This window comes from Varanus komodoensis, unplaced genomic scaffold (genome assembly GCF_004798865.1).
Source record: "Varanus komodoensis strain SLA01 unplaced genomic scaffold, ASM479886v1 scaffold50, whole genome shotgun sequence".
Taxonomy (NCBI): domain Eukaryota; kingdom Metazoa; phylum Chordata; class Lepidosauria; order Squamata; family Varanidae; genus Varanus; species Varanus komodoensis.
In genome coordinates, this window is record NW_025336088.1 from 5,955,575 (window position 1) to 5,983,314 (window position 27,740).

General features: G+C 42.6%; 1 protein-coding gene across 1 annotated transcript in view; it reads right to left on the reverse strand.

Annotated features, from left to right (window-relative positions):
- ASIC2 (acid sensing ion channel subunit 2) overlaps window positions 1-27,740 on the reverse strand; it is a 159,101-nt gene that overhangs the window by 50,527 nt on the left and 80,834 nt on the right. Inside the window, exon 3 of the mRNA XM_044447010.1 lies at window positions 8,322-8,472. Within this exon, the coding sequence (XP_044302945.1) occupies window positions 8,322-8,472 (151 nt within the window). The remainder of the gene's footprint in view (window positions 1-8,321; window positions 8,473-27,740) is intronic.

Below are 27,740 nucleotides of genomic sequence, written 5' to 3' on the forward strand. Positions count from 1 at the left end.
CTTCTGCTTACCAAGTATGGATACATTTATGATTGAGAATTCACAAATTCTCTGATGCACTTTAGCCTATACAGCTCTTATGAGACTGGGGAAGGGGGACCAAGGAACCTGAAGGCACCTTCTGTGGCTCTTGCACTAGATATGTCTGTGGAACATGCTGAGCCCAGAAAGAACTTTTGCTATAGCCATGACACCTAAAGGGAGTCTCTCTGTCCAGAGGCAGACCATCTCAGGTATTCCATGGGGCGGGGGAGTACTGGCCACAGCTGGAAATGGTGTACCAGACTTAGATGGCCATTGATCTGATCCTGCAATACAGTATTGATGCTTGTGATTAATTCTGTTGCATGTATAGCCCAGATACTGATGTCATACACAGGAATGGGTTACAAAGCTGCAAATGGTAACAGCATTCCAGAACAATACTAAGAGCCACTTGCCTGCTTTTGGCAAGCATGGCACAGCTCAAATGCAATAATAGCACGCTGGGTGGAATACTGCCACTCTGATGCGTGTAGCCCTGCCTCATGTCCTGAACTCTGAATCAGTTTTAAATGTTTTTACCCTGTCTGTCAGCTGAAAAGGCTCCCAGGGTGGTGTATCAATAAAAAACAAGACAGACCCCACTGGCTTGTCTTCGGTCTTAAAATCTAAAAGATAGAACACTAAAAGAAGAAAAATGAGAGGGAAGAGGAAAGCAAACCCAGGCGCCAGTTCCTGAAGTTATAAATATTGAACAGGTGCTAGGGAAACAGGTCAGGAGAAGGGAAGCCATAAAGAATTGGTGCCTCAGCAGAGCTTCCCATCTCTCCATCTGCTCTGGCTTGATGGAATGGCTGCTGTTAGGTGACAGTTGAGGGAGAGGAAACTTCTGTTTCTTGTCTGCTGAGTCAGGTAGCAGCTAGCCAAATAAACACTGGAAAGACACCCAGGCTTAACTCTGGATTCCTAGTCAGCACTGAGTACAGTCACTTTGAGGAGCTGAGAGGGTAGGCCAGTGCTACAGCATGCATCTCTTGCCTGCACATTCTGTTGCTGCAGAGGTCAGTTTCTTTATACTTCTTCCACAGCATTGCTTGCGATGTGAGGGCAAATTTGGCCCAGAGCCTAAGTTATTAATCTTGTGTCACAACCACATGCACTCTTGCCTTCCAGGTGAGCCACAAGTTCAAAGCTAGCTGCCATGACCAGTTATCCCTTTCTCCTTTTCCCAATTCTTTGATCTCTAGGATGTAACAGGATCTGTGGGAGTTTGCCCACAATTCAGTGATGGCTTTTGTGCCCCAAAGATTGTGCTGTGCATCCATAATGAAGGACTGGCAACAGGTGCCCAGGAGGAACATTTTGTCCTGCCATGCAGCACTCCAAAATGCTTTGGACACTCACACTCAGCTGGGCAGAGCAGGCAGAAGCATGTAATGAATGGAATAGAACACATAAAACCAAACAGCCCAGGGGTGTCTCTAGTGAATCACCAGAACATCAAGTAGCACACCTTTCAATTAGAACAGTGCAGGGAAAGGCAAGATGGTGACACAGGGAGGGGCAGGGAGAGGAAATCTTTCCAGCAGTGAAGTTATTGGAAAATGCCACTTCGAGTTACAATGACAGGAGCATGAAACGCATGCCACAAGAAGTAAATGAACCTCTCTGTTCCGTACTACACCTGGCTGTATTTAGAAAAACACATCCCGCTCCTGTTCCAAATCCTCTCAAGACTCATTAAAGGTCTTCCTTAACTACCCTCACTTCACCCTACTGGGACTTCCTAATGGGACTGGGACTTCCCCTACTCTAACCTGATGATTTTGCTGCCAACCCTTGATCTGCCCACCCATCCTCATTCCATCACCTGCAAATGGTCAAACGTCAAGGCATGGTGCAATGCCTTGTACGTTGCTAGGATTAAACAAATGTTAAGTACTCAAGTCACAAGCATCCTGCAAATCCTATTGCAACACAACTCCCCCAAAACTGTCATGATTGTGGCACCATTATGTTGCTAAAACACATATATATAGCGCTACAATAATTGTTGCAGTTTGACCATGAGCATAGCAGCCACTGGCTGAGCAGCTGTAATTTCACAGAATATCCACAAAATTTCAGAACTGTGGGCTTGAGACCTGTCAATCTGTTTTTTAAAGGCTGCAATTCATAACACATTTAATTAGGAGTAAGTAGGGTTAGGGTTACCTCTGAGTAAACATGCTTAGAACTGTGTTGGATGTATATTCCAGTTCTAAACTGTAAACAAAATATAGTCCAGTGATCATGCCTGGTACTCCAGTGGAAATTAAACGTACCCTCCCAAGTTGGGTTCCATTTCTTGTGATCCTTCTAAACTTGATCCAAGAGTGTGATGTTGAGTTGCAATCTTGTGTATTTAAATTCTCTCCAGTTAAATGATATTTCCCTGCCCTAGAAAGGGGGGGCAGGGGAAGGACAGGAAAAAAACTCCTGAGAGCTGTTCCTAAAAGGAGCCCTAAGACCCTCGGAGAAAGAGTGTCTGGCCAAATCAGAAAATCAACTAAAGAGCAAAACAGCTTTGTCAAAAGCCACACTTCTTTAGTTCAAGTGCACTGGAGGGAGTACCCCATGCAATCACAATGAAATTATTTCCACAAGGATATAATTGAGGCAGCTGAAACCCATCTGGCCTTTATGCTCAGAGAAGGCTTCAAGGAAAAAAATGGACTAATTCACGGAGGACAGATCTACCAATGACCATTAGCTGTCGTGACTAACTGAGGTTCTTCTATTCCTCTGGATACCAGTTGCTGGGAGCAAAGAACGGAGGGCAAAGACCAGCATAGGAATGTATGGGCATTATTGGTTCAGCCCAAATAGACTTCCAGCAGAAGGATGGCCAACTTGTGGCCTTCTTGATATTCTTGGGCTTTAAATCCTATCTTCCCCTAATACTGGCATTCTAATAGGAGTCAGACACCAGCCACATCAGCAAGGTGAGACTCTGCACCCTAAGGCCATCATCATGTTTCCAAGAGTAGCTAGCCACATGCTTCCAAGAAGACCTCATGCAGGCAAGACCCTGCCCCACTGTTTTGTTCTCTGAATGGTATTCAGAAACTTACTGCCACTGACCCTGGAGGCTCCAGGTAAATTGCATGGATAATACCTATTGATGGAACTACGTTGAATGAATGTATCTGATGCCTCTTTATGGAGCCATCTAAGCCAGCTGCCATCACCACATCTTGTGACAGTGAATTCCATAGGCTGATCATGTATTGCATGGTATGGTACCTTTTTTTTTGGTATGCTCTGTATCACCTACCAACCAATGTCACTGATTAGGAGACCCTGAGGAATAGGAAGGGGCAGGGAAGCACCTCTATTCACTTTCTCCAAAGCACACATGCTTTTAATAAACCTCTTCTGAGCTGTCCTTATGCTGTGCTGCGAGCATTCAGAGGCATGCAATTCGTTAATGTTTGAAATGTTGCAGAATGGTGAATTAAACAGACCTTGGCCTGGTTTTAAAGCAATCCATGAACAGATCTTTAGGTCTAGCCAGTTTGGGGCACTGGTTAAATTTATGCTCTGGAGCTCAAAAATTGGTCACAGTTGGAGTCAGCTCTGGAATATACAACCTCTCATCAAGTTTTCACAGAGCAGCCTAACCTATCATATGCAATTCCTTCCAACCAGAGGAAAGGTCACATTCTAGTTTCACTCAGCCCTTCACCTGGCCCTTCCCCCATGTTCTTAATTTCCCAACCTATGGGTAGATGTTGCTACACTACAGTTCCCATCACCTCTAGAAAGCATGACCTAAGGGCAGGAGCTGTAGTCCAACATCTGGGAACCACAAACAGGGAATTAAACATGTGTCCAACTCTTCTTCCAAGGAACTTTTGAGTAGCACATATCTGAATTTAACCAACAACTCTCTGATGTAGATCAGGCTGCAATATAAGTGACCTAATGAGTTTCATGGCCCAGTAAGGTTGCAGGGTGGGTTGCCCCACTTGACCATAAATGCATGGTAGAAAGGGAGCGTATGAATCAGCTCTTATTTTATTGTAGGGGTGGGCAGCTTCAGGGAATCTGTGGGCCAATTTCCAGCCAGTGCACCTCCAGAGGCCACATCCCTGCCACCCAATGCCACTGTGGCAAAGTTATTTATTTATTTATTGCGTTGCTATATTGGCCAGTAGCTGACACTCTCAAAGGAGTTCACAAAAAACAACAGCAAATGCTAGAAAGACCCAAAACAGCCACGTTTAGCTTAAAAACAAGCGGAATGTTAGTGGTAAAAATCTCTGGGTTTTCGCTCCTGTGCAGCAGCAGGGACAAGTGGGCATTGCACACAAGGCTATGGGACACGTGCTCATATGGCCCTTAGGTCACCCATTCCTGCCCTATTTGGCCAGAGTCCGAGCCAGCCCATAAAGACTCTTAGGTGTGGGGGGTGCCCACCTGCTCCTCTTCCACATTAAAAGGCCATCAGCTAGGTAAGTGCATGAACCAATAAAGGGGCCTTACGCTCAATGGTCTCCAAGCTGTTGACAGAGCAGCAGAAATGCCACTGACCTTTTCTCTCTGGGAAAACTCAGCTAATTGCCTGTATTTCTCTGCTCATTAGGAAAAGGTCCAAGATGCAATGAGATGAAAGAACATTTGCATAGTCTCCTCTGGGTGATATCTCTTCCTGTCCTCCATGAAGGTCAAGGGGAACCAGGGCTGGCTCAGAGACAAACTCTCAGGCCAACACACTCCTCCTCCTCCTCCTCCCCCTCCCAGGGTTTATTTATCCTTCTGCCTGCTGGAGCTTTTAAGAATGTTATTCATCCAGTAGGACTTTTTATGTTCCCAGCAACATCAATCAAGAACCTTGTCACTTTTTTACGGCCACGACTAAATATTGCTACCTGGTAATGCAGCCTCTTAACATCATTTAAAAGAAAGCCGCGTCCTTCCTTTTGTAACGCTGCTGGCGCCTCAGCTGAGGTTGTTTTATGGAGGAGTTTAATAGAGGAGCCCAAGATGAAGTCCTATTTAGGAAGGAGAGAGCAGCTACAGAGATTTACAAGCAGAAGGGCAGGTTTCTGGAGGCAGAGAAAGGTGGAGAAGCCCACCATCCACTTATCTAAGCAGAGAAAGAGGCTGATACTTTATGCATCTTTCATGCATGTGCATATGCACATAGGCCCCCATTAAGAACATGTGAGTTTTGTGACCTGTATTAATTATGCAGATTGAGCAAATCAGCGTCACTATTCATCATCATTTTACCCCACCTCTTGCAAGGAACCTAAGGCAGCTCACAAGTTCCTCCTCTTTCCCATTTTTTGTTCACAACAACCTTGTCAGGAAAATTAGGCTGAGTCACGGACTGGCCCAAAGTCATCCAGTGAGCTTCACAGTTGAGGTGAAACTAGAATCCAGATCATCTAATCCATGCTCAACACTGTAACCAAAATGCCACACTGGTTCTCATTCTGATTTTTTCTTTATCAAACAAAGCAAGGGGTTTGGTTTAACTCATTGTGTTAGTATAGCATCCTTTTTGTCCGTTACCCATTAGGATTATAAGAAGGAGCCTTATACAGGCCCATACCATTGGGTCCATTGAGCCTAGCCGTGTTGACACTGACTGGCAGCAATGTCTCTTGGGAGTTTCAGGCAGGATTTCTTCCTAGCTCTATGAGAAGAGGCCAGGGATTGAGCCTGGGATCTCTTGCAGGCCAAGCAGGAGCTCATTTTACAGCTAAGAGAATCATTCCCATGCCAGTACTGCAGTTCTATGTACTACTTTCGCAGCCTGAGCAGCTTGTTTTAAAGCAGGGGTCTCAAACTCAACTTACCTGGGGGCCGCTGGAAGTAGAGTCTGGGTGAGGCTGGGCCGCAGCAAGCGGTGGTGGTGGGCCGCTCATCCGGAGGCCGGCCTGGGCGCCGCCGGCGCTTTGAAGGCCGCAGGGCCCCTCCCCTGTGTCCCACCCATCCCAGCAATTGGCCTGTGGGCCGCGAGTTTGAGACCCTGTTCTAGAGGAAGTCCATTAGGCTCTTTCTCTTAGCTTCCAACCAGCTTGCCTCTCCACCTCAAGCAGCTTCTCTCTGCCTGTGGGGACTGGACCTTCTCAGCAGACACTCAGGAGAATTTCTTCCCTGCCATAAATGTGGCTTATCAGAAGATGTGGCCAGGCAGTGTGCCATACACAGGCTCCTTCACCTCCATGCTGAGGCAAACCTGCAAGGGAGCTTCTGAAAGGCACAGCCAGGCTTTGAAACAGTCCAAACCTGCTACACACATACACACACACACTGAAGATCAGCTATGTTGGTTGCCATAGCAACACTTAATTCAGCTCTCGGCTCATAAGATAAAAAATAGTCAAGGATGTCCAAATATTAGCATTCAAATACCAGAGTGGATTTGGGGATGAAATCCACTCAAGCAGGACCTGATGTTCTGAAAAGTGGGGTCTTCTCCCTGTACCAAGAATATTTTTGATTCACCTTAAACAGAAAAGCAAGGGCTGTGAATTTAACTCCTCAAAGAACAAGGGGCAACATTTGGAGCTAGTTGTTCCCAGTTGAAAACTTACCTCTGCCATCCCAATTAGTAGGGCTGGGCTATCTTAGGGCTTTTCTGCCATCCTGAACCTCAGCCCCTGACTCACCCCATCTGTAACACAGGGAAAATAATTTCGGTCTGCTTTCCCTGGCTGTTTGGAAGGAATGCAGAAGAGCTTCTCCAGACATCAGTTCCCACAGGGATCAGCATCACAAGGTGAGTTACTGAACTGCCCTGTCTTTATTATTCAGAAGAACTTAGCACATGAATGCTGCCCATTATGTGATGAATCTTCCCCACCTGCTACCAGCATCTGCCAAGCTACATTGGAGTAGAATTTATCTGTTGAGCAATTCAATGTACATTATGGGGTGTGGGAAACTTGCCACAGGGATGCCCTAAGCCAGTAACATCCAGACCATTTTGCCAGTAAAACATACTTGAAACTCACTGAACATGTTGAATGTGGGATGATGATGATGATGATGATGGAGGAGGAGGAGGAGGAGTTGTTGCTGTTTTCCCACTGTTTTGTAGGTGGCTTCTCTGTTTCTAACTGCTGCATAAGTGACAAAAATCTAAGAGGTGCAGTTTTCCCCCAAACAATCAGGTTTGTAATTTGGGGGATACTCTTGGATCCAGAAATTTTACTAGAGGCACAGGCAGACTCAATGACATGGGGCACCTTGAATCAGCCCAAACTTGAAGTATAACCACATTCTTACCTGGACACAGAAAGGCTAGCTCAGTTATCGATGCTCTGGCTGGATTGCAATCATGATGTGCTAGGCTGCTGTTGGAAACTACAAGAGCAGTAGTTTTCAACTGGAAACTTCAGTTGGTCCAAAATGCAGTAGTCAGATTGTTAATGGCAATTGCCTAATGCTATATTATGCCAGTATTTTTCTGTCTGCACTGGCTGCCAGTCCGTGTCAGGGCCCAATTGAAAGTGTTCATACTAACAGCTGAAGCCCTCAGTGACTTGAGACCAGGTTATCTCAAGGATCATCTCTTCCATCTCTTTCCACCATCTTCTGTGGTCCTGTGGTGGAACCCTCACCAAAGGAAGTAAAGATGGGTGGTAACTCAGAAGAAGGTTTTTTTGCTGTGCAATGAGCATCTCAAAGCAGTCCAACCAGTGCCTACACTGTGCTCTTTTTAATACTTTTTATTTTCCTACACATTTTGATTTTTCATTTTCTGTTATGGTATTTTAACATTTTCCTTATCTGGTATTGTATTTTAAATCTAGCTGCTGGCTGCTATTTAATTATTAATTTGATTTTTCTACTGCAGTTTTAAACTTTGACAATGTGTGTTATCATTTTAATTGCTGTGAACTGCCCTGACAGCTTTGCATTGGGCAGTATAGAGAGAAAATACATAAATAATGAAAACATATGGAGACCCACAGGCTTCACAACCCATGGTTTGCACCCTCCAAAGACATACAAGTACAACAAGAATCATGCATAACCAATTTATGGAGAATATAGGTCTAGTAATAGCTGAAAGTAAAACAGAGCTTCCATGTATAGATGCCATATACCACAGAGTATAGACAACCCTCCACCCAAAATACTGAGGACAAACAACAGAAGGCATAATGCTGTGCTTAAGAACTTCCTACTGGCTGATTACTATTGGCCACAGAGTGTTACATTTTTGCTTTGAACCAGAAGGACTTTAAGATCTCAGTGAGCTTCCTGTTAATTCCTGAGTATCAAGATTTGGGTTGAGAAACCTGGCAGTGCACAGAAGGACAAAAAGTTCCTCTTACCTGTTTCACCCCATATTGGCAAATACTCATCCTGTTGAATGTCCAACATTATCTCCAGGCCATTGCCTGTCCCACCCTTGAAAGTGGTCAGCAGAGGATGCCCATCTTCTCCTGAGTTAAACATGTAGCACTTCCCATATTTCGTAAACACCTAGGAAAATGGAAGACAGACAGAGAGAGAGAGAGAGAGAGAGAGAGAGAGAGAGAGAGAGAGAGAGAGGACATTCAGTATTACTGTTAGGTGCACTTCCTAGAGGTCCCAGGTCTTGCTTCTGCAGAGAAAGGACCCAGACAGGCTTCAGCAATTGCTAGCTTGGAAGCCTTAAGAGATGTGGAAGTCTCCGACAACTATTGTGCTATCTCCCAGCACCTAGCGGGGTCTGGCTTTCTGATTCATGGAAAGTCTTGCATAAAGCCTTCAGAGTCAACAGAACCCCAATCTGCGTAGCCATGCGTTATCTATGGCCAGCAAGCTTCAACCTACCTGCCTTAGGTACTACTGCTTTTATAGCTTCATTCATCATTATACAAAATGAATACCGTACTTTTAAAACACAGCCAAATAGTATGAACATTTATAACAATAATAACTTTCTGTTCAAGAGAATACCAAATTCAGTTAATACCCAATTCATAAAACAATTTATCAAAAAGGGATAATAACATACAACCCACATTTTAGCTAAAATATATCCACTTATATATACCCATTCTGCACTAAAAGAGAAGAATTCTGCAAACTGTATAAATAAAGCAATCTGAGCATATTTGCATTCTTATTCTGCATAATTTATTTTGTTTCTCCTGGGCACAGAGAGAGCTGAGACACCATACCAGGCACTGATGTTCCTGTCTCCTGATTCTTTCACATCTCAAATAATTCCCCTCAACCAAGCACCTATCAGCTTGGAAATCAAATGGGACACCCCTCCCCGCCAAGTAGTGCTTGCTACATATTCAGGAAACTCCCTAGGTAAGTGGAAGTATAGAAGTTTCTAAATTAAAATACAAGTTTGAAGATTTCCCAGAAAGCCCAAAAAGGGGCTTTCACCCTCCAGGTCTTACATAACGTTACTGGCAGTTAAAGTTACAGACATAAGAAATAACACACTCCACTGTCTGAATACTGAACTTCCCAGCTGCTGTCTTTGCTGCTAACTATCATTTCTGGAGGTGTTGCCCAGACAGAGCTATGCAGCAAAACCCTGGATTTCTCCAGTTTTCTATGTGTCTCTCTCATTTCCATTCTAGAGGAGAATAAAAAGGAGGATCTACAGAAGCCTTTTGCAAGCTAGTGCCTTCGAGAAGCATTGGTCTACAATTTCTATGATGTTGGCAGAGGGTCCTACAAATTGTAGTGCAACATATACACAGAGCATCAATAAGGGTGGCTTTAGCCTTGAACAGGACCATTCCTTTTAGGATGCAGATATAACACTGCAACATCTCTGCAGGTTCCACTTGTGGTTATTTTGGAGTAAATACAACTTTGCTATGCAATAGTCTCCTTTCTCCGGCAGCATCATGACACATTTCTACCTTATTCCAAATGTCTTGAGCATTTCTTAAATCCACATCTCCTGAGATGGCTACATATTATTTCCTTTACTGGGTGCTTGACTAAGGAGAAATATGAATCACCTCAGTGCCATTGATTCAATCAACCCTTTTGTGCTTCTAGCAGATTCCTAAAGGTCTCCACATTTCATGGAAAAATGAAACAGAGTTGGGGAAAACTGATGGGGGACCTCTTGCTGTTCTCAGGGTTTGGGGCAACTGCTTCAGTTGCCAAGAAAAAGGGCTACAGAGTCTTGATGGGCCTGTTTCAGGGTGCAGAGGTGCCACTCAAATTAGGAGTCAATGGAAGTTAAGGAAACTAAAAGGTCTCTGGAAGCCGAGAATCCAGTGGGGGATAGGAAGTGGCCACTCCAAGGAAAGGAGAGTGCAGCTGTAGATGCTCTCAGTTATTTGAGCCTCTTCCTTCTCAAAAAGGTCATGCTGGAGACGTGGGAAGCATCTCAAGCTTGGATGTCATGTTTTTACCTGCCTGAGACTTCCCTCAAAGAGAACAAAGCATGTCTTATACCTCTGAACTCCAGAAGCATCCTACATATCAACACAAAACTCTAATATCCTTTTCAATTGCTGTCTCATCGCTCTTCAGAGGAGAAAAAAGGAGGAGTGAGGAAGAAGGAAAGGGAGCGAGATTTCACTGCACAAGAGGCTGCATCCTCCTTAATGAAGTTGTCTGCAATTTCCCCAGCCACTGAGACAAAAGGCTATTTAACAGCTACAGCTAGCCTGATCTACAACCCAGCCTAGCCAAAAATAAGAGCAGCTTCACACTTTACATAGCAATTGTGTCTGCTGCAGCTGCAATGATGTTTCCTGCAATAAGCACATAGAGCATGAAGGGTAGACTCATGTCTGAACACTTGGGGACACACACCAAAGGAGTCCCAGTTGGCCAGAGCTCCTTGGAGCATGTCCATGATTTCTTTAGCAATGCATGTCTGCCCTTCACGCACAATTCAGAGATTTCTCTTAAGGTTCTCTCTCAATCTGTCTCTCAATTATTCATGGCTATGTGTATTCTGTGCTATAAAATAAAAATCCCATGCAAAAAGTTGTATTTGTCAGCTTGTGTATATTATGCAAATTAACCACACCTGCGTTTTTCCTCATTCAGCTAGAGTTCCTCCCATTTCATATAATGCATTGTTTCTCTCAGTCAGTGGATAAGGAGCTGTGTGGGGACACTAAACCTTTATCCTTTGGCCCCAAGAATCTTATTTAGATTAAACCTGATTTTTGAGATTAACCAGGAATTGCCCACACAGCTTCAAACATCTGTACATCTATGAGGGCTAGAAACATGGATGGGTTTTCTGTTGTTTATATAAAACTAAAGGCAAAGGTTTTCATGAAGCTGCCTTCTTCACCCAATGCCACACTGGGTGCTTCAGCAAATCAGAAAGAGTCAGTTCCTTGTGTAAATTGGATGCAGGTAGCTAGTGGATTCCTAGAGATTTCACTGAGAACATTTGTAAGCTTGTCTGTTACTGAATTCCCACACTGTGTATTCTGGATCTCAGCCTCAATTCATGCAGGTCACTAGCCAGGACAATGAGTCTAAATCTTTCAACCATACCCACTGAAAACATGCCAGAATATAATCAACATTCCCCCTACAACTCGCCAAGCTGCGTACTGCAAAGTGACATTAGTAATCGTGGCCAAAATGAAAAACAGGGAGCCACTCAAGGAAGGTGAATTTCTAACACTTGTTTTCATAAAACATTTAACTGGGATGGAATTCAGAACCACAAGCTATGATGGTAGATGCTTCCTCTGAGAGCTTTTAAAAAATGCTTGGAGGAACAAAAGTTTATCCATGGGTTACCAGTCTTGACATTGGGAGCAGACCTGTAATGTAGAGGTAGGCAACTTGTGGTCCTTCAACTCCCATCAGCCCTAATGCAAGGGCTGATGGGAATTGCAGTCCAATGCCATCTGGAGGGACACAAGTTGTCTACTCTGCTGAAAAGCTATTAAGGACAAGCAAAAGAGTGAGTACAGCTTTGATATTCTGTTTGACAGGCCTAAAAGCATCTGTTTGGTCCATGCTGGTGGACACAGAGGACTGGAACTTAGCTGGATCCAGTAATTCATGGATGAACACATGTGTCTAGCCTGAACACAGATTTAGGGTTAAGGACATCTTCTGTCACGGCTTCTGTTCAAGAGCACAAACATATTGGAGATGGCGATTATAAGCACAGGTGGTGAAGATTCTTCCTGCTCTTCGAAATACGATCTCAAATCCAAACTGAGCGCTTCAGAGCAGAACCCCCGCCCTTTCTGCCATAGGTTTATTCCTCATTCTAGGTAATTAGTGCTTTGGGGAAATGGCCATGACAATTGTGATTTGTTTAATTTATAACCCTATGCATGTCTTAGCTGTTCCAAGCCTGACTGCCAGCATTTCTTCAATTGCTGCCTGAATATTAGCTCTGTATTTCTTTTTAAATACCCACTCCAGCAAAGCTAAATTGTGCTGATGGTTGAAAAGGTGATTTAGCACTACTCTAAGGGCTCTCTACAGCAATCACCAGTCAAGCAAAGCCTTCCCCTGATTTGCTGCAACACAAACAGCTGATCAGTCTAAATCAAAAGGGAACAGCAAAAGGGCCTCTTGTTCTCCAGCCATCCCTACCTCCTGGACCCTTATTTAGGGAAGAGTTCAGAGAGACCTCTCTATTCTGACACCCTCATCACAGCTATTCTTTCTTTTAGATTCCTTTCTCTACTCAATCCCAAGGCAATAGAGTACGACCGTGCCTTGAAAAATATACCCTGACCCAAAAGCCCCAGTCCAGATGCATGGATGGTGATTGCAATTATTCAGTGGGGAGGGAAATAACTCTGCATTTGGTCAGGGGCACACGTTCCCTTACATGTCTCAGGATAAGCCTTAGCACTGAAAACAGATTCTGGATTTGTGTTACATCCTCTTGCTGCAACAATGTGAAAAGAACAGGTTGTGCTTCCCAGGAGGAACCAAGACCTGGTTGAGCGCTACTCGCAGTGCTTCTGGCCTGAAGGGAGAGAGAGCCCTCAGCCTTGAGAGAGATGCTTTGCTTAAACAGTGCCCAGGATCTGTTCAAATAGAACTTACACTCTGTCGGGAAGGCAGACTCTGTGTGAGTCGGTGGGGTGCAGTTTACCTGCTTTGAAACACTGCCCAACAATTTACCCATTTCAGTTCTGCCACTCCACTCCCATTTCGCCCACTTTTCCCTAATTTCTCCTAATTTTAAAGTATTATCTGACCAGCTACTTAATGCTCTAGCCACTGCCTGAGGCTGGAGAGAAAGCAGCACTTCAGAGTTGCTTAGCAACCATGAAGCTCACTATTCTATGCATCCAAGGCCACAGCAGGTGAGCTGGTGAAATTGCTAGAGGACCATGTCACTTCCCAACAGCAGGAGAGAGATCACAGGAACGATAGCATAAACAACTCTTCAACAAATAGAAAACCCAAACCCAGGAAGCTTTGGCTGTGCAGTTTCCCCCCATGGGGAAACTTTTAAACTACAGTCTGAAGTGGTGGAGTTGAGTTTTTATTCCCTCTTTTTATTCTCCTGGTATTTTAACAATTTTGTCCTTGGTTTTATCCTGTTTTTATTCTGTTTTTACTACAATTTTAGATGCAGTGAGCTGCGTGTGGGTGTTATGGTTGTGTTCTTGGTTTCCTTTCTTGTAAGCCGTCCAGAGACTCTTTTAAGGAATGGACGGCATAGAAAAAATTTAAATAAATAAGAACAGTCTGAGTATTTCACCTGCTGCAGGTGGCCATGGCATGCATGCGGAGACTGCCTAGGCAAGCTCCTTTTCTCCTGCCCCGACAAACAGCTTGCCAGAGCAGCGCCGGGGCCACCTCCTAGACAGCCCGCCAAACCATAAGTGGGCCTAGCCTGCACTGGATTCCAAAAAGCTCTGAAGAGAGCAAAGGGGTGAGCACAGCCTATGCCATGATGAACAGGAGCTGCAGCAGAAAATGGCCCTCCTGTCAGTGCACGGTTTTGTTATCCTTTGTGAAAGCATGAAGATTTTACAGCTACTTGTCTGGAGAGCTGGACTAATGTACTGCTGGCATCAAAATGTTTCTCGCTTTCAGGCAAAACAATATTAATGGCAGCCCACGACTCTCTGCCTCAGGCACTGTCTGAGGCCTTGATGAGTATTTAAACAAAGCTTGTTTGCGTGAAATCAGTGGCAACCTTCTTCCAACAAAACCAGAAAAATAATCTAGACGCAACATCCCAGAGTTCCATGACAAGCCCCCCATGGGATGGCTCGCTCACAAACGGGAAATATAAAATAGTTCCCTTGTAAACACTCCCCTAGCACAACTTTACGGGCTCTGCTCTCTCTGACTTCGACCTCATCGTTTCTGTCATCTCCTGCAGATTAAACTTGACATTTGGATCCTGGATAATATTGGGCTTGGCAGGCATCCCACACTACTAGGTCAAAGCTAAAACACAAACCCAAGCACAGTGCTGTGGGGAAATTGACAACCATGCTTCCTAGAAAGGGGTACTATTTCAGGAGGGGGGAGGGTGTCTTTATTGCTCTACATCAGCATTTTCTAGATTTTATGACAAAATTATGGCAGTCAAAGCCAACTGGCTCGCAAGGGCATTGGCGATAGAAATAGAGCTGCATTAGACTCCTAAACAACTTTTTCAGGAAATAATACTGGAGATTCTGAACTGTGACAAAACAGTTTGGGCATCCATCCCAAACTACCTGCATTAAAAAAACTAGACTAAATTTGTTCTAATAAAAGATTTCTTTCACAATATCGGTGCTACTATAATATTCCAAGCATATCCAAGCTGCCATTGATAATCTACAAAACGTTAACGTCATTGATAATGACGTTATTCAAACGTCATTTTAACTGTTAATAGTATTTATTTATTTTATTCTTTGGCCAGGGCGACTAATTTTATATTGTTAATTTATATTATTTTAATTGATTTATGTTGTGAGCCACCCCGAGGCTTCGGCGAATGGGGCGGCATAGAAATTTTCTAAATAAATAAATAAAACCATAAACAGATCTGAAAAAAAATTCTCACACAAATTATCCAAACTGGGGCTTTCGGGCAAAAATCTGAACACGTATCATAGGAATAATGGCATTGCGTGGTGCTATCAAGTGGACTGATAACCATTTCTAGGCCTATGTACAATTAACAGCAGGCAAAGGTGCTTCTTTAATAGCCTTTGATGTCTGGTCACTTATTGGCTACTACATTCATTCCACGTAGTTGTGGAGTGAGAATCTATGAAAAGGAGCAAGTGAGAAAAAAAATAAAGGAAACCATCAGCACTACAATCTCCATCTTCTGCTCAATTCCTTCTCACATCAGAACTATGATGTGCTGTTTAGAAGCCCTGTGTGTTTTGGGGCACAGACATTTATACATATTTTATTACGGACTAAGAATTGAAGAAGACAAACTTTAAAGTATGTATTAAGTGACTATTTGGGGAGGAGACTGAGCGGGCAATGTTTAATTGTCAATGTTTAATGATGCTATCCTCCTTTTAAAGCCATTCATGATCACTAGTACATTAGATTATGAAGCCTTTGGGAACAATGAGGTCTTTGATGAAATTAGGGCAACTCACCTTGAGCCATAAGAAAAACTAGGTTATAAAGAGAACAACTAAACCTATGACTGCTTACACCTCCAAAGAATAACCTAACTCATGGTTGAAGATGGGAAGATGCTCAAAAAAATCACCAGTTCATTCTTTTGGGCAAAAGGAATGCCTTGTTACTTCTTTGGCAGACATTTTTGTAGGCTGTCATTTCATGCAGAGAAAGGAACTGGATCCCTCCCACAAGAAGTCCTAAGCAGCGTGCCTATAACCTATTTGCTAATTGAAGAACCCAGGCCTGGGCCATGGTGTCATTCTACACAAGCGACATGCAATCCAACAAGGTGACCTTCAGTGGGATTCTGGTTTTCTGCCTTTATAAAATGTCAGGGGCCAGAGTGACGGACATTTGCTTAAGGAATTCTTACAGTGGCCTCTGCTTTGAGGCTCTTTGGAAGTCTGATTGATGGCAAAGACCTTCAAGGGAAAATGCTTAACATTTTAAAGAGCAGTTTTAGAGCAGGATTCAATTATGTGGATAAAAGCAAAGCTGGCCCAGTGCTTAGGTCATGGCTTTAATCGGCACACAGAAGACAAGAAGGGTGCAGCCTGCTTCTCTTAAGTTCAGGACTTCCTTGATTCTGATCAAAACATGCAAGGCATCAAAAAACACAGATGGAACGTTCAGAGGCCATCCTTCCCAATATCACAAGCTGATGGCAAGATGCTGCAGACTTAAAGCCACATCCTAAACTGGATCTCTAAGGGCTGGTTCACATATATATTACCTGGCTTATGAGATGATGTGAAAGTATACCTGTGATGTACATGCAGATGTGTGTTAGCCCCTAATAAGGACTCGAAGCTGGATGTTTGTGCTGATCCTACTGAAAAGCATTGCATTGGCGGTCACTTTGAATTCTGCTAGTGGTGTTAAAGCAGAAGTTTCTCATTTGCACACAGAAGTCATCAGGTGATATTCTTGCTTTCAAAATGCTGTACATTCATGTATGAAGCAGCCCTAAGAGAAGATTTTATAAATCAGCCTCACTTTTCTATGGCAAAGCTGCTTTGCCAGACTCCTCTAACACTACATCTTGGATGTAGTGGCATGCCTACTGCAAGCTAAACATTTCAAGATGCACCAACGGAGTTCAAACCTGCTGCAAAGAATGTTGACCATCCTGTAATTTGCTTAAGGTTAACCTACCATTCTTTTATGCATGGAAAAATCACAATCAGCACCATAACTAGAAATGATGGGGGTAGGCCAGGATAATCATACTAGGATAAATATGACTCAAAATCTTGCAAAGAAATATGGAAATAGAAACATTTGTCTGACCTCGCCCCCATAATTAACATACATTCTAGAGGAAAATTACATGAGGGGAGTGTTGACAGAAACAGGAATAAAATAATCTTTCTTTAGAGGTGTTTTAAGCAATTCTAGTCTCAGACAAAGGGAAAATCAACATGAATGGAAGAGCAACTGTTCGTTTCGCAAATGAAATTCCCCACCATAGCTTCTGGTCTTCAGTGGAACTTCTGTCCTGTGCTCCACTTTGCCAAGGCAAAGCATCAACTGTCCTGCCTTTGCGATTGTATACAAACCCAGGTAGGGAAGTACCTTGGAATCCACTTGGGGGTTCAAAATTGGTAGACTGGCCTGGCTCAGTCTCCCAAATTCTGGCCCATTTACTCAGTGCTCACTTGCTCCTATGTTAGCCAAGCCAGCATTCAGCCTTGTTATTTTAAAACAGGCTGAGATTTACTTTTTTTTTCTTTTTAGGCGGAAAAATGTGCATAAAACACAGCAGCAATTTGCACAAATACAGCCACAGTTTATGCATTGTATTGCCATATTTTACATAAATTTCAGCTGTATTTTATTCAAATGTCCCTGTTTTTAAAAATAAAATACACATTGCAGCACACTTTAAAAGCAGAAGCTGCAACATACATACACACCCCCATTTTAGCCTGCTTCCCATTTTTGGGTAGGTTAGGCACACTGAAATATGCTGAGTGTAAGCAGGTCAAATTCTTCAGCATCACCCCTCCAGGCGATATCAAACCAGATCAGGAAGAAGAAATCAGAACTCCCTGGCCAAATTCCCATAAGCCTTATTTGGCATCTTTCACAAACAGCTTGTGAATCCATGTCTTTTCATCTAATCCTCTTAAATAGGTTCTCATCTAGTGGTTTCAGGACTAAACTTCTGCAGCTTCCCCCATTTTTGTCTGCACACTTGTGATTTCTATTTCAACAGAAGGTTTTAGAAGGCATTGTTCACATTACATGGAACACTGGAGTTGGAGGAAGATACACTTTTCTGTTCCTGGCACAGCTGTGAAGAACTCTAATGGCGTTTTTGCCAAGTCCCTGTCTTTGTGTTGATTCTGGCTGTAGATATTTAAAAATCACATTCACCACATCCACATTTAGAGTGGTAGGCTAGAAGGAATATTGCATCTGAATGCAAAAGACCTAGATTTTTATTTCAGGATTTACGTTGTGCCTCATCCATCCAAGTTTAAGGCTGCTTAAGGAAAGACAAAATGATACAACAAAAGGCCAGTCATGCAGTTATCCTAAAAATGCAAGCTAAATAGCTAATCCTTTTGAATTTCAGTATGAAATGTCTAAAGTCCATTAGACACAAAAATGTCTTATAACAAAGTTTGTCTCAGACTTGTTTCCTTCCTCAACTGGTTCCTGAGAACTGGGGGCACCACTGAAAAAGTCCTGCCCAGTACTTCAACAAATATTAACAGGCCAGGGAGGGAAAATGCATTACAGTAACTAAATTAGGCTGCCAGAAAAATATGGAGTAGATTTTTTAGGGGGAAAGTCAGTTTTCTAGTTCTGTATGGCATTGGCAAAGGATTTCTTTTCATTTCTTTCTTTCCTTGCTGGAACTACTGAAGATCTGAAGTGTAGGCTGGAGGAAGGAACTGGCCATGCTGAGTTCAACCTCAGTAGCATGTTCAGTAGCTGTTCAGTAGCATTTTATTTCCTCTCCCTTTCTGTGTGCAAAGCTGCTTCCCTCACACTGGCCCTTCTACTCTCTCCTGCATTACTATATTGCTCATGGAACTCAGTGCAAACCCCTGCTCCACCTCCACTACTGGGCCTGAGAGCAAACCCTTCCCAAATTCCTCCCAGTCAACAAACTCTTGTTACTTGACTCCTATTGCAGGTATATTTTTAAAACAACATTTTGTAAACCCATTGCACTTCCTTTCCTCTCCTTCTCTAACCTTGCATCTTTTCTCCATTCCCCAACTGGCTTCTCTCTCAGGCCCCCACCCCCTGCAATGGAAAGGGGAAAAAAGGCAGGAACAGAAGAAAAAAGACTGGTGTGTGAAGAGGGGCTGCTACAAGGAAGGAAGGAACGTCTGGTGTGGATTTCTTGGGGAGGGAAGGAATGATTATGTGCCTTTTTAACCCTGGCTTGGAAAAGAAATGCTTGCTCAGTTGGGGCTTGCCAGGGAAGTACAGGCAATGTTTAGTTTTTAGGGAAAACCCTACAGAGAACAAAGTGATGGAGAGCAACATGAACTGAATAATTATCTCTTCTCCTTTATCCTGTGGGAGGAGTAGCCTGCCACTTGCTAGGCTAGCTGGAATGGGAATGGGAAAGGCCCACTGTATGTGTTCAGAGGCATTTCCACTTCATGACCAGTAAAAATAATGTTTGGCTACTAAACTTGCATGATTTAGTCTGGCTCGAATGCCATCATTATGCCATTACAACTCCCACATGGATAAAACTGAGTAACAGAAATTCTGTAACAAAGAAACTGTACCCAAACAGAGAGAAGTACCTTAATCAGTATGTAAAGTTTAAAGATAAGTTCAGCCATGATACTTACAGAAAAAAACCTTGGGAAGTCTTTTTATTTATTTAACTATTTATAGCCTTCCTCAATCTGGTGCCTTCCAGATGTTTTGGACTTCAGGTCCCATGAACCTCAGCCAGCATGAGCAATGGTAGCAAATACTGGGAGCAGTAGTCTAAAACTTCAGGAAAGCCACAGGTTGTGCAGGGCTAATCAAAACAATCCCAACAACGCCCTAGGTTGCTGGAATTCAAGTCAAACTGGGGCATCAGCACTTATAACTGGGATGGACTTTGCTTATTTCCACCCGAAACATCCACAAGAAGAAGGGTTTCTCACTTAGGTACAGTTCACCTAATCCTAGAGTGTGAGGGTGAGTAGCAATCATTTTAAGCAGTACAAAACAGTATCAAATTTCAAGTTCTCAATTTATATCAGAGTCACATTAAAGATTATACGTACAAGTATAAATAGGTATGTTAGATGCAGATAGAATTGTGAGAAGCTTTAAAAGATATCAGAATGACAAATCACTTTACAAAGCTTCCTAAAGCTGCAGGGGGCAGCTGTTTGGCTCTGCCATCTCATAACATAAGGCTGCTGGTGACCAGCTCGCATGCTTCTCTGTTGTGCCAGCTTATTAGCCCCATGCCACAATGGACCGCTTGAAATTCAGCATACTCACGTGACACCTTTTAAAGCCAGCTGCCAGGATTACCCAAGTGCCCACACTGCCAAAGTCTGCACCACAGGTAACCACACCATCTGAGGCCTTGTTCAACAGCCATTGAGCGTTAACTTTTTTAAAGAAAAGTTCTTGTCCTTAGATTACGGAGCACAGCACAACCCAGGACTGACTGCTTCCGCTGCACTTTGCTTACAGCTGGAAAAGGTGTATTAATTTTGACTTGCTGTCTTGCAAGCCTCACTTTCAAAAGCAAAAAACAAAAACCAGAACATTTTGCAAGGATCTTGCAAATCCAAATCTGTTTTCCCTTTTCACAGGAAACATTACAAATCAAACCCATAAAAACTACTAGTCTGAACTATTTTACAACCTTACTAGTAACTTTTCCCCCCTTCCAGTGATTAGAAGCCTACATTTTCATCCCAGCTGCAGAGAAAGAGAATCCTTGTCTTCTGCAGCCACCATGGAAATGCAGACGACCAGCCTCTTAGCAGGCTAGAAAAAACTGATTGCCTTCTACATAGCAGGTTGCCAGCTTGTTTGGTTTCTGTGCCAGTCATGGAGGAAGAGGTTTTCCTTCCTACAGAGCTAGTATACAAGCCAACTGAACTGTCAAAGAAGGGATAGAGAAATCTGTTCCTCCTCCACTAGCTTGCCTGGAATTCCTGGTTGCCTAGGTGAGTTGTTAAATGCAGTCCTGTGTTACACAGAAGTACTTCCAAATTTGCCACCAAACGTAACCCAAGGAGTTAACTCAAGCAGTTGGCTCCCTGATGACTGTGCCAGTATGATACATGTTTGCCTCATTCAAGCTTTACATTTTGGGAGCTTATACCTAAGCACATAATGTTCAAAAGGTATTTGTATACACTCTTCACCTACTTTAGAAATGTACATCAATGTGGAAGACAAGGGTCCTGACTGTGCAATTAAGCAGCAGAAGGTATTCCGGGGCTCTGTCCTGTTTTGCATCTTCACCAGTGGATGATGTTTTCAAATCTCTAGGACACTTGTGACCATACAGAGGATTTGGGGGCAAGTTCTAGAGTAGACTTGTCAACCTGGAACCCTTCAGCTGTGTTGGACCATAACACAGTCTGGGGAAGGCAGTTATGGAATGGGCCTTTGGCTGATAAGCAGGTCTTTGGGGCCTCATCCTGTATGAACTAAAAATGTGTTCAGAAAAATTGGACAGGGAAGATAATGGTGGTCAAGCTAACTTTCTGGGAAGTTTCTTGCCCTTTACTGACTGATTCATTCAGAAAATTCCTGGTATAGTTCAGGAGCTTCAAAAATGCTAGGTCTAGGGTTAAAACCTCACACTGATTTTTGAATCTCAATTTTATTTATTACATATGTATCTCACCCTTCCTTCATGAGGCCCAAAGAGGCAGCCTGGCCCTATCCCATTCCCACCCCACTTTAGAACAAACTTGCATGGTAATCAGGTGACAGCAAAGCTACCCAAGGTCATCCAGACAACTCCTAGCTGAGGAGGGATTTGAACCCAGGTCTCATTATTCCAGCACCAACTTGGAATTCCTAGAGTTTGAATTTCATAGAATCATAGAATAGTAGAGTTGGAAGGGGCCATGAAGGCCATTGGGTCCAACCCCCTGCTGCTGCAGGACACTATGTTATACCATCCCACTCAGATGGCTGTCCAGTTTCTTTTTGAATGTCTCTACTGTGGAAGAGCACACCACCTTTCTAGGCAGCTGGTTCCACTGTTGTTCTGCTCTGATAGTGAGGAAGCTTTTACTGATGTCCAGCCTGAATCTGGGTTGTCACAACTTGAATTGATTGTTCTGTGTCCTACACTCTGGCATTAACGAGATCTTGACCTTCCTCTTTGTGACAGCCTTTGGGGTACTTATAGAGGGATACCATGTCCCCCCTCAGTCTTCTCTTCTCAAGGCTGAACATCAGTCTCTCCTCATAGGGCAGTGTTTTCAAACCCTGGATCATTTTTGTTGCCCTCCGCTGGACACTTTCTAATTTACCTGCACCTTTCTTAAATCCTGGTGCCCAGAACTGGACACAGTATTCCAGGTGAGAATTGAGGGTCCAGAACCTCAGAACTGTATGCCAAGAAGCAATATGTGTGATCAAGGCCCAGAAAGTACAAGAAGTTTAATCACACACATACAAATTATAGATGTCCATTATTATCTTTGAATGGTTTACAATCTATAGTTAGCATATGAATTCCAACATTCAATTCTGCGTCATTGGTTACCTTACTAGTAAGTGACCCCAAATGTACTTTCTCCTGCTAACCCCTGAATATGATTAGGTTTGGAAACTAAGAATGCTGCCTTGAATAGCAAACACTTTGGGATTAATCCTTTAAAATGGAGATCAAGTCCAATTTTTTTCCACTGAGCTACTTTCCATGCAAATGAAGTACTGAAGATCCTGAGCTTTTTCTGTAATTAGTGTCAAGTTAATTAAAAATAAAGCCCCTAACAGGTGTTTGTTTCACCCTACTGAAGTGAAGCTGAAGCCTGTCCATCATTATGCAGCTATGGTGCATGCCTGCTTCTTCAGACAAAGAATCAGACTGTAAAGGAACTTTCAAAAGATACTTAGTCCATCCCTATGGCTGGCTGCCTTGGGACAGGTATGGGGCAAGGTTCTCCCCATGCAAATAAGACCACATTGCAGAGTGCCAGACAATACTGGCAAAGATCCTGGTCTCTCTGGACACATTCAAGGTGCTTCATCATGGTAAAAGCAATGGGAGATCCTGACCTCATACACTGGTTTCAATATGGCACACCCCTGAATCTTGCTGCCCTAGACAGCCTTTTTCTGATGGCACAATCATGCCAGTCCTCCCAGCCACCCTGTCTGAGTCTTAGGTAGGGTGTTCTACACCTATGCATAGAGGTAGGACATAGAAAGTGTCCAGAGGAGGGCAACAAAAATGATCCAGGATTTGGAAACACTGCCCTGTGAGGAGGGACTGAAAGAACTGGGCATGTTCAGCTTTGAGAAGACTGAGGGGGCACATGATATCCCTCTCTAAGTACCTCAAAGGCTGTCACAAAGACGAAGGTCAAGATCTCTTGTCACTGTGTAGGACTGGTAATAATGAAGTCAAGTTGTGACAACCCACATCCAGGCTAGATATCAGGAAGTTTCCTCACTGTCAGAGCAATACGACACTGGGACCAGTTGCCTAGAGAGGCCGTGGTCTCTCCCACACAAGAGACATTAAAAAAGAAACTGGATAGCCATCCGAGCGGGATGGTGTAATATGGTGTCCTGCAACAGCAGGGGGTTGGACCCAATGGTTTTCATGGCCCCTTCCAACTCTATTCTTCCAATCCTCTAAGTCCCATGGTCTGCCCAGGCTTTTCTTCCTTTATTATCATACAACACACAACTAGAGTACTATGAGCTGTACACAGAGCAGAAATGAAGCATAAACTGTTCCAAAGCACTTATAATCTATATTGCATGGATTAGACAGAAATAAAAAAATGCAGAACAGAGCCAGGAATGAGCAAATTAGTTGATGCTTGCAGCAATGATAATATTAATTGTATTTATATCTATTCCACATGTTGGGGGATAAACTGAAATTCCTCTAGACTAACATTCTGTTGTGTAATTTAAACACCAGTAGATCTACAATCTAGTCTTTCTGGGACTTTATTAAAATCAGTGTAATAAAAAAAATTCCCACATTTCAGCTGCCTACTTTTTATACTTTTCTTTCTGTAAACAAGAAAATTCTGTAAATATGTCTGGGGTTAAAAAATGTCTCCAGATTTGCACAAGAACAGTTCTGTGGGGTATTTAATATCCCAAGCAAAAAAATCCAAACAAGGTAACAAAAAGAGGTTAACTGCAGCTCATCTTAGTCTTTTGAAACCCAAAAGCTAAAACTTCCAGCAAATCTTGCCATGTGCATTTGTTGGCCAAACTATTGTTATTGTTATACAGACTGAAAGTCAACAAGCCAAATACTATTATGCAGATGTTATTGTTATCCATTTTTGCAAAAAAAAAAAAAAAAAGGATTGTCCTGCATTACCTGGATTAAATGAAACCTGAAATACATTCTTTTACCCTTCACACACAAAGGACACATTTGTATGCCGTTTATCCTAAAATATACTTTTTTGTATGCATTTAGGAATGCATTTTGAACCAAGGATTGAATTTCAAAATTTAGGAAAGTACAAAACTCAGAGGTGTTCCAGTACACAGACTGAATGAAATCCTTGAGCATCCCTGGACTAGGCCCAGACAGAACTTTGAAGATAAGTTTCTTTCTGCTGGATTCTAGCCACCCACAGACTTGACTGAACAATATAAGAAGAAACTTTAGATCTAAACCTATTTAATGAATTTTGATATGAGATCTGTTTTCTTTGAACACAAGGACTTAGCCTATAGAAGGCCATTCTGCCTGATCCTGGGGGATATTCTCTTATTCCCACTGCACACCCAGCTCATCCCACTCAACAGTTTCTTGACTCTGGGTAGCGTTCTCCATCAGATTAGCAAAGAGCAGAGTTTAATTAGACATGGAGATGCACTAGCAGGTGAAGGTTGGATGTTTAGTCCCTCTCTTCCGAGGAGCCCACTGCTTTCCCCTTTTCAGCCAGTGTGTTTGTTGAGTTGCAGGAAAAAGTGACTACACTGGGAAAGCTGCATCATTTCACATTGCACAATCCCTTGTATTGTTCCAATTTTTTAGTACAAGTGCTGCCAAAGCAAGCACCCCAGTGTGTGCTGTTTGACAAAATGCTAATATGCATAGATTTGTGCATAATTCTTCAGAATTTAAATTAATTCTTTATGTTGATGACCTTTGGATGTTTCTTTCAAAACTCCAGAGTTGTCTGTTCCAGCTATGATGCAGGCGATTAATGCTTCTGGTTATTTGTCTGGCTATTCAATTATCTGGTCAAAGTCTGAACTGATGTCAGCTGGAAATACTTAATCCCATAATGTACTAGCTAACTGACAATTAAGACTCTGCCTAGATTTCATTATTTATTTGAGAAAAAATATTTCCAGAGATTTATCTCAGATGATTAAACTTAAAAAACTGACAAATGAGATCTTACAGGATATCATTAGATGGGAATCTTTAAAGTTAAGCCAATAGAGTAGAGTAAATACACTCAAGATGTATTTAATACCTTGTTTATATTTCATGCAGGACTCCTTTACTTATTGTTGTTGTTGTTGTTAGTCGCGAAGTCGTGTCCAACTCATCGCAACCCCATGGACAACACTCCTCCAGGCCCTCCTGTCCTCCACCATCTCCTGGAGTCCACCCAAGCTCACACCAACCGCCTCAGTGACTCCATCTAGCCACCTCATCCTCTGCCGTCCCCTTCTTCTTTTGCCATCTATTGTTCCCAGCATTAGGCTCTTCTCCAGGGAATCCTTCCTTCTCATTAGGTGGCCAAAGCATTTGAGTTTCATCTTCAGTATCTGGCTTTCTGAAGAGCAGTCAGGGTTGATCTCCTCTAGGACTGACTGGTTTGATTGCCTTGTGGTCCAAGTGACTCGCAGGAGTCTCCTCCAGCACCACAATTCAAAGGCCTCAATCCTTTTGCGCTCAGCCTTTACTTATACCCCACCACAAGTATTTTTTGAAAAGGATGCAACTTTTGATGAAAAGAGCAGGATTTAGCTTTCTTGATATTGTTTTCTATCTTCAGGCACATTTGTATTTCTAGTTTTTAATATTGGTATTTTCCATTAAGATTAGACCGCTGCCCCGCCGGCTGCTCTGTCTTGGAAACTGCATGGTTTGGAACATCTCACCAAATGGACTGCACTGTGCTTCTGATATACCAAAACAGATAGCATACCACCCTCACTCATGGCAATAAGAGAGGTGTGGTTTACAGTACCATGTCAATTACAGTTTGTTCCATTTTCACATGCAAAATTAACTTTATGGGTAAACCCAGACTTAAGAATTGGCAAGAAAGCATCTGCTTGGTGGACTTGGATGGATAAGCTGATTTTTTTTTTAACTTTGCATGAGTTAGCACGTCCTGATGCTATTCTCTGCTTTACATGCTAAATGTGATTTCTCAGCTATGAGTGAATGGCGGTATGTGCCATTGAAACATTTTGGCTGAAACATTTGCTTAAATTTAGGTTTGGCCCTGATGCTTTTATAGCTTCTGAGGACCTCTGTTATTGGAAGTACTGACTGCTCCACAACCCAGATTTACAAATATTTATTCCTGATTAATAAATATATGATACGCAGGATCTTAAATAACAATGAAATAAGGAATTGGATTGCTTTATCTTGCCCAATCAATGGATTGCATTCGCATCTATCTCAGAAGGGTTAACAGAACTTTGGTTACATCTAATTCAGCAAAAACATATGCTTCAGGTATACCGGATGTCACAATGTCTTTTTAACTAGGATTTTACCTAAAGTAGTCAAATACTGGAGGTGTGCACAGCTAATGCTTCTCTTCCTCATATGTTTTGCCAGTGTCCAATGGCTGCCTCATTTTGGGGGAGATAATAATACAGATAAACTTTGTGATGGAAGCTGTTTAGTTACAGTTATTTAACTGCTTCTTAGAATTTAACAGAAATTCGATGTAAATGAATGTTCTGTACCCTTCCATTATACAATGGTTGAAGACTTAGGATACTTTCAATTTCCAATAGCTGGTCTTTACGTTTCATCTGTGGATAAATATATAAATATCTGGTTTGCCTTTGCTGAAGTCTATGCATAATTATGCCTAAGAAGAATTGTATCTCTTGCCATATATAAAGCATATAGGAGTACACATTGCATAAGTATCTACTGCAGTAGATATACTCAAACCTCATGACAGAAAACTGTAATACTTTATTTTATGGAACTTTATTTGGGGGAGTTATTATTAAAATTATCAATAAAAACATGGATGAAAAAATGCACAATCCCTTTCCCCACTGCTTTGTCAATGGTCAGCAGACCACCAGATCTTTATGTATAGTTTTGTATGTATAGCTTGTATACCTCTATAGATTGTTCCAATCGTTCCTGTAAATAACCCCTTGAGAGAGGTTAGACAGAGAGATAGTAACTTGCCTGAGTGCAAGCAAACTCCATGGATGAGACAGAATTTGAACCTGGCCTGCTCATGTTCCCTAGTCCAATTCTGCACCCGCTGCTGCAACACAGGTTCTCTCTGCATATCTTCCATCTTTTCTCCTCTTTGCTCAAAAGAGGGGGAGGAAGCTTCACTTACAAATTTTGTGATTGCCTTGATAAAACTAACCTTGATAAATTGGCACTCTGGGCTGCAAATGGGAAAATGAAATTCAGCAAATGCGAGTATAAAGTATGATATGCGGGAAAGACAAAACAACTCTATTGATGCAAAACTGGAGGGGGAAGGACTGGCTAGTCTCCAGCTTCAAGTGGGAAAGATATAGAAGCTTAAGATAATTAATAAACTCCATGTGAGTGTCTTCCAATGTGATACTACGAGATGAAGTGGGAGGTGATTTCTCTTTTCTTAAAAAGCACTTAAACATACAAACATTATTCTTACTATCTCAGACTATTAGAACATAAGAAGAACTCTGCTGGATCAGGCCAAGAGTCCATCTAATTCAGTGTTCCATGTACCCAGTACACAACCAGCTGCCCATGGAAACCCGACAACAGGATAAGAGTGCAAGAACATCCTCACTCCCATGTTATCCAG